This window comes from Phaethon lepturus, unplaced genomic scaffold (assembly GCF_000687285.1).
Source record: "Phaethon lepturus isolate BGI_N335 unplaced genomic scaffold, ASM68728v1 scaffold28936, whole genome shotgun sequence".
NCBI classification, from domain to species: domain Eukaryota; kingdom Metazoa; phylum Chordata; class Aves; order Phaethontiformes; family Phaethontidae; genus Phaethon; species Phaethon lepturus.
Genome location: NW_010544571.1, coordinates 2210 through 9727, shown reverse-complemented (window position 1 = coordinate 9727; position 7518 = coordinate 2210). Strand labels below are relative to the sequence as shown.

The window sequence follows — 7518 nt, the reverse complement described above, 5'->3', positions numbered from 1 at the left end:
CACCGTGACACCGAGGAGGGGCAGCCCGGCAAGCAGGGTAAGGCAGAGAGGGCGAGGGGGGCCCTCCCCACGCTCCGTGCTCCCGTGGCTCACTGCCCTTCTCCCCGCAGGCAGTGACCATGCCCTGGGGGACCTGGGGGATGGGGTCCCTGTGCCCCAGAAGGTGCTGTTCCCTGTGGAGCGCCTCTCCATGAAGTGGGAGCAGATCCACCGGATCGGCGCCGGGCTGCACAATCTAGGGAACACCTGCTTCCTCAACGCCACGGTGCAGTGCCTGACCTACACACCGCCACTTGCCAACTACCTGCTCTCCAAGGAGCACAGCCGCACCTGTGAGTGGCGAGGCCTGGCTGGGTGGGCAGCAGGGCTGGGTTGGCTTCACCGGTGGGGAGTAGGAGTGCCCACTTGTCCTGCTCCCAGTGCTGCGCTCAGCACCTCTGCATGTTGCTCTGGCAAGGGGTGCGCAGGTGTCAAGGTGTGCCTTCTCTGCTCCCTTCTGCCTGTTTCTCCATTGAGAGACCATTCCTGCATATAGCTTGCTTTTCCTGGCCGTAGCAGCATTCCCGAACTCTGCATCCTTGTGTCTGAGGAGGCTTTGTCTTTGCTGGGTGTAGCCAGGACAAAGACAGGTCCAACAGGGTCTGCTGGCTTCCTGGTGGCTGAGCTGGGGGTCCCAAACAGTCCCTGCCTGTGGGGACAGTGTGAGGGCAGGGCAGAAGGCTGTGTACAGGCAGCAGGTGCTGTTTATTGGTGATTTTGAAATGGAGTCCGGTGGGTCCTGCTCTGAGCTGTGACCAAGGGGAGCACATGGGGCTTGCAGTTGCATCCGTAGAGCTCTGGTGGGATCTGCCCCTCAGGACCGACCTGTGGGCTCCTCCAGCGAGTACCTGTGACCATCCACATAGGATGCTGTCTCGTTGCAGGGAGGGTTGCAGTGGCTGGTACCGTGACTTGGGCTGTGCCAGCCAGGGGGGCTTGTGCTAGTCCCTGTGTACCTGGGATGCCCCAAAGCTGTGCTCTAGCACAGAGCTTGTAGGTAAAACGGAGCACGGCTGAGCGGTGTTGGACCAGAGATCCCCCGTTCCCTGTACTGCCTCTGTCTCTCCTGGGTTTGTCCCCAACATCCTGTCTTCTCCTCTCCTGCTCCAGGTCACCAAGGAGGCTTTTGCATGATGTGCATTATGCAGAAGCACGTGATCGAGGCTTTTGCCAACAGCGGCAACGCAATAAAGCCAGTGTACTTCATACGAAACCTCAAGAGTAAGGATGGCTGCCCTCCCTTCCCATAGCCATGCAGGAGAGCAGTGACTAATGCAGGAGCAGAAACCTTTGAGATCGGGGCAGCTCTTGGCAGACAGCTCTTCTGAGATGACTCACTGAGCCTGCCAGGGGCTGGTGACTTCATGGGCTGTGGTGGGGCTTCCTCCATGGCCGGCATGCATCTGACGTCTGGTTTGAGTTGATGGGGCTCAAACCGTGGAGTCCCTGCCCCAAAAGAGAGGGAGGGAGGGCCTGCATCTCGTTGCAGCACATGCTCGGACTGATTCCTCCCTCTCCTGCAGGCATTGCCGGGCACATCCGCTTTGGCAGACAGGAGGATGCACACGAGTTCCTGCGTTACACCATCGATGCCATGCAGAAGGCCTGTCTGATTGACTGTACCAAGTATGTGGGGCCTTTGATGGCCTGTCACTGCTCTTCTCTGCTGTCCCCTCTCTGGTCCCCTGCGCCCGCAGGACAGGATTGTGGGGTGACTGTGTCCCCCAGGTTGGACTCATAGAGGGAGGTACTGACTCCAGGGTCCTCGGGTGGATGGCCCAACGCTCTGCCCCGCTGTGTCACAGCTCTGGGCTGTTCTCTGCCTGCTCCCTTCTCCTGACTCCTCTGCCCCAACATAGCTGTGGTCCCATTCCCAAACCCTGCCATGGGTTTATATCCTGTCCCAATTGCCAAGGAATCCAGGTGGGCTTGCTAATTCGGCCCCAGCTCTGTGGCTGTGGGCGAGCAGTTTTCCCCTGGGCCCCCTGTCCCGGGAAGCCTGCGTTGCCTCTGTCTGCAGTGCCCAGCTCTAAGCTCCGGCCAGGCGTTTCTGCTCCTTCTAGAGGAAGGTGCGCATTGGAGCCTGGTGCCACCCCTTGAGCTCTGGCACTGGGGGAACAGACTGGCAGGGGCTGCAGCTGCCCTCCACTCCTGGAGCTCTGCAGCCCGTCTGCTGGCCAGAGCGCGCAGGGGAGCTGTCCTGCGGACACAGTGGTCCGTGGGGGTGGCCATTGTGGAGGGGCGATGTGAGATCTGGCGCTGCTGTCTCTAGGTTGGATCGCCAGACCCAGGCCACGACACTGGTTCACCAGATCTTTGGCGGTTACCTGCGGTCCCGTGGTGAGTGCTGGCTGCCAGGTCCTGGACCTGTGACTTTCAGGGCTGCTGTTTCCTTGAGAGCCTTGCAGTAAAAATCTTTTGGAAAAATTGCTAAGCATATGTGCATTACTGAGAGCTGCAGTTGGTCAGTCTTGCAGAACCTGTGGGTCGTGACCCCTGCTGTGGCGATGGAAGAAGCTGTTGCCAGCTGTCTAGCAACACTTGCTGTCCCAGCACATAGTGGAATTGCCAGCCTTCCTCCTTGCCAGGCTGTGAATTCTGGTGCTCACATCCCAGAGCCCAGGCCTGGAGAGGGGGAATGCTGCAGCTGCCTGTGCTGTGCTGGGGTGGTGCTGGGTGCAAGTTTTGTGCCAGGGTGTGCTTATTGCTCTTTCTTTTGTAGTGAAGTGCTTGGTGTGCGAGAGCTTCTCGGACACCTATGACCCTTACCTGGACCTGTCACTGGAGATCGAGGTACTGTGGCAGGGTCGATGATGGGGGGGAGCTCTGCTGTCATGGGGGTTGTTCCTGCAACCACATGGTTACTGCTCTCAAGGCTCCTTAGCCAGCCAGTGTCAAAGCACAGTGCAGGCAAGAGGGAAGCAGCTTCTGTTGTTGCACTGCCTTCTCTGCCTGGCAGAGCAGTGCCTGTTGCCTGAGCATGAGCCATGACTCCCCTGTTGACGCTTCGTCGTGTTGGGGGGCAGCCCAGCCATTCCTCACGGAACGCTGGCCAGTGCCTAACTGGTGGCAGGCTCATAGGTTTGATGTAGTCTGTGGCTCTGGGTTATCTCTCGGGGGTCAGCATATCAGCGGGGAGCCGGGCTGCTGCTTGGACAGGCCACTCATGCCCTGACCTCTCCTCTGTCCTTGCAGCAAGCCACAAACATAGTGCAGGCACTGGAGCTGTTTGTGAAGCCAGATATGCTGGGCGGAGAGAACGCCTACATGTGTGCCCAGTGAGTGTGTGGGGCTGGAGGCGGGAAGGGGCCTGCGGGTGTGCTGGGGGGAAGCAGGTGGAAAGCCTACTGCAATGCGGGAGGGCTTCTCTACCTGCTCCATGGCTAAACTGTGGAAGCTGTGGAAGCCTGCGATGAAGGCCTCCTCAGCTCCCTCCTCTCATGAGGAGGACCTGGGCCAGCAGACATGGCTGTGAGCAGGTGCCCTGGAGTGGTGCCTGGTGGTGTCAGCAGAGTCATTTCTGTGGGGTTTGCTGCTTGGCCAGGGCTGGCAATCATCTTGGTGGTGGAACAGCTTGAATAGCTCAAGTTTTTCCTGTGCAGATGTAAGAAGAAAGTGTCGGCCAGTAAATGCTTCACCATCCACCGAGCCTCCAATGTTCTCACAATCTCACTGAAACGGTTTGCTGACTTTGGAGGAAAAATCAAAAAGGTGAGTGCTTGGCAATCCAGAGCTGGGGCTGTCTCCTGGCCTGAGGCCCTGCTGTCCAGAGCAGGGTGGGAGGTGGTCCTGTGTACAGCGCAAACTTTGCCTCAGTCCTGCAGCCCTTCCCCAGCTGTGCAGTGTGGTTGGAGTTTGGCTCATCCTGGCATCTTCCTCACCATGATTGTGGCTCGGGGAGAGCGGGTCCCCCTCCCTCAAGAGATGGGACTCGTAGGGCACGTGATCTTCCCTTGCTCTAGCAAGAAAGCTGTCTGCTGCGCAGGCTCCTGACACATCCTCTCTCCGCAGGACGTGGGGTACCCCGAGTTCTTGGACATCCGCCCTTACATGTCTCAGAAACACGGGGATCCTGTCATTTATGGACTCTATGCAGTACTGGTGCACTCTGGGTACAGCTGCCGTGCAGGGCACTACTACTGCTATGTGAAGGTGAGCCCAGGGCGCTCTCTTGGCACCTCTTCTGGGCTGGGTGTGCGTGGGTCCCTGTAGTGCGCAGAAAGGAGCCCACTCAGCAGATGTGCATGGTGTGGAGCTCTGGATGGGGGGTACAAGATGTGCTCCACCACAGGAAGTGTGGAGGTCTGCTTTCACAGAGTTCCCTTGCCTGCCCTGGGCTGCCTGTGGGTTTTGGGGAGAGGAGCTGTGCTGATGGGTGCTGTTCCTACTGCTCTTCAGGCCTGGAGAGTCCCCAGACACAGCCTGACCCCATTCTCTCTTCTTCCGCAGGCCAGCAATGGCCAGTGGTATCAAATGAACGATGACCTGGTCCGCTCCAGCAACATCAAAGTGGTCCTCAACCAGCAGGCTTACGTGCTGTTCTACGTGAGGTGAGAGTGCCCTGTGTCTCCTGGCCTCTCTGCCCCATGCTTTCAGCATTTGGGACAGGGCTGGTAGCATGTGCCTGCGTGTGGGAAGGAGCTTGGCCCAAGTAGCCCCAATGCCTGTGTGCGTGCACTGGCTTGGAGGAGGGTGGCGGGGAGAGGTCCAGCCCTTGTCATGATTTCGCTGTAGATCAAGAGCACCTCACCTTGGACATTCTTGCTCCTGTTTCTTGTGTGCAATGAGAGTGTTCCAGTTACTCAAACCCTTGCAGTTAACAAGTACGCTTCTCTGCCTTCACCAGACTCCCCAACCCGAAGAAGAGCTTGGAGGAGCCCATTGACAAAGCTGCTGGCCACGCTGGCAACACCTTTGATCAGGTCAAGAAAACTGTGAACAACGGGCCCCTGTCTTCACCGCTGATGGGCCAGGTGAGTCCTGAAGGCTGCTCTCGGCCAGTGCTCTCGGGAGCTGGGAGCTGCTGCCCCTCTGTTTGCTCTGTTAAGGGCAGGTGGGCTGCAGCTTCGCAGGGAGGCAGGCGCACGGCTCCAGATGGGCAGGTGTGAGGGAGGACGGTTTGCAGGAGGAATCCTGCTGGGCCAAGGGTTCCTGTGTGTGCCTGGGGAGGGACAGGGAGGTCAGTATCGCTCTTTGACCTTGGCTCTTTGAATTCTCCTCTTGCTGAACTTCTCTCTTTCTCTTTGTCTAGAGACCAGATGTGCTGCCAGGGAAGAAACGGCCAGGGCCAGAGGATGTTGGAGTCCCTGTGGCCCGCAGCGCTTCTGGGACGAGGCTGAAGGTGCCAAACGGAACTGGTCCGTGGAAGCTGCCTGCTGGGTTCCCATCACCCAAACCGCCTCTCAAAGCCACCCATACGGCCACAGCGCTGCCTGATGATGCAGCCCAGAGGCCCAAGAAGCCACGCTCCTTGCCACAGCTGCCTTCTGCACCCAGAGCAATTCAGGACTTCTGCAACACCAGCAATGCAACCAGGGACAAAGCGGAGCTGACCCAGCAGGGCTCCCAGGAGAGCAAGCAGCCACCTACCTCATCCGAGCTGCTGCTGGAGCCCAGCCCCAGCCAGCTGAATGCTGCGACCCTGGAGAAGGACTTCTGCAGCAGCAATGCTGCCGGCCCAGCACATGGCACAGTGGGGAAGCTGGCCAAAGCATCCCAGAAGGCCAAGAGCAGAACCAGCAGCTTCTGCACCTCTCAGGAAACAGACTGTGGCACAGACCTTGCTGCTGGCCCCAGCGCCAAGCCATCTGCCCCCAAAAACTCTAAGCCGGCGAAATTGAAATCCTCCCTGTTGGCCAACGCTGCTCTGGCGCCGAGCAGCACTGTGTCACCACCACCAGCCAAGAAGCCGGCACTCTCTGCCAAAAAGGTGAGTCTGAGCTTCTGCTCGAAGTCTTCACTAGGCACCTTGTGCCTTCCGTACTGGGGCTTTGTGCTGGGGGCAAGTATAGAGCTAATGCTGGGTATCTTGCTAAGCTGGGGGTGGGTGGCGAGAGCCCCTCAGCCCCAGGGCTGCAGCAGTTACTCTGTCCTCCCTCTGTGTCGGGGATGTGAACAACAGCAGGGGCCCTGGCCCTGCACCCTGAGTGATGCAGGAGAAGTGGCTCTTGCCTTCTTGCTCAGGATGGAGGGGGGGCCGTGCCAGTCCCTGCAGTGGGGTGGCTTTGCCAGCTGTCTCAGGGTAGCGTGTCCCCTGGGGCAAGTGGAAGCAGGTGACACCGCAGCAGGAGGGCTTTGGAGTTGCCTCCTCCTTGGGCAGCAGCGTGGACTGGCCCTTTGGGCGCCGCTGTGCAGCCAGGACTCAGGACAGTTTGCTGGGCTTTCTGTTCTTTAAATTTCCTTCCTTTCTTTTTTACTTTGTGCTTCTAACTGAAAACACTTCTGATTCTTCTTCTATCACCCCCCATTTTCCTCCCCCCATCTGTGTCCGTTCCTCTCCCCTTTCTCTGGGCTCCTCTTTTTATTTTCTCCTCTTGGCTCACGGAAACTCTTTTCTTTAGACCACCGAGTTTTTATTTATGTCAATAACTGCAGGGCAGCACCACGCAGAAGGTGAGCAGAAGTGACCAGCATGCACAACCTCGCCCACAGTCTGCTGACCACACCTGCCCCACGAACACCACTCCCCCTGACTCCACTCCCTTGCCTTTCGGCAAGTCGAGGTAAGCAGTGCCAGTCGCTCCCAGGCTCCTGCATGGGAGCAAGGCCAGTAGCAGCCTTTGGGTACTCCACGAGGCAACTGTCTGGCATCGCAGCTGGCTTGGGCGGCGATTTTGGCAGCCGGCTCTCTTGTTCTCCTGGGCTGGCAGGGCTTGCGCTGGATCCTAGAAGCAGAGCAGTTTCTCTGACTGCCGGCACAGGGTGGGAGGGAGCTTTGCAGGCTCTGACCATGTACTAGTGTCCTGTGGGATCAGGAGGCACCAGCCTGGTCGAGATCTTGCTCCGGGTCTCTCTTGTAACCTTCACCATCAGCAGGTGCTGCAGCAACACTCACTGTGTCCTAATTCCCTGTGGGACAGCGTGTGCCCTGTGCGTGGCTGGCACGGGGCAGCTGCAGAGTCACTGTGCGCTTGCAGCTGCTGCTCTGAGAGCAGGGTCTGATTCAGATCTTATGGCTGAGATGGTACCAGTTGGGTTCTGTGCTTGTGCACCTTGGGCTGGGGAGGAAGAGAGGAGCTCCTGCTCCTGACTTGGCTTTCAGATCATGTCAGCCTCTTTTCCTGTCCTACAGACTGTCCTCATCTGCTCTCAAACTGCCAAATCCTGAAAAGTTTGCCTTCAGTTTTGTCCTCAACTCAGCCCCTCGGCTCCCAGCCTCCCCCATGACCAATGGTTCCACTGCCCACCCTTCTCACCACCTTCCTCCTGGCAGCAGGGAGAAGGGGCCCAGCCAGGTCACCTCTGGTTCCTCCAAAAAGA

The 7518-nt window shown here is 58.5% G+C and overlaps 1 protein-coding gene across 1 annotated transcript in view; it reads left to right on the top strand.

Annotated features, from left to right (window-relative positions):
• Positions 1-110: 110 nt before the first annotated feature.
• The window catches only part of USP36 (ubiquitin specific peptidase 36), a gene marked incomplete at its 5' end in the record, with an annotated part of 9365 nt that continues 1957 nt past the window's right edge, over positions 111-7518 (top strand). Inside the window, 12 exons of the mRNA XM_010288729.1 lie at positions 111-332; positions 1150-1260; positions 1563-1665; positions 2312-2379; positions 2762-2832; positions 3235-3317; positions 3642-3750; positions 4051-4191; positions 4489-4589; positions 4886-5012; positions 5291-5968; positions 6691-6761. Coding sequence (XP_010287031.1) covers positions 111-332; positions 1150-1260; positions 1563-1665; positions 2312-2379; positions 2762-2832; positions 3235-3317; positions 3642-3750; positions 4051-4191; positions 4489-4589; positions 4886-5012; positions 5291-5968; positions 6691-6761 — 1885 coding nt within the window. The remainder of the gene's footprint in view (positions 333-1149; positions 1261-1562; positions 1666-2311; positions 2380-2761; positions 2833-3234; positions 3318-3641; positions 3751-4050; positions 4192-4488; positions 4590-4885; positions 5013-5290; positions 5969-6690; positions 6762-7518) is intronic.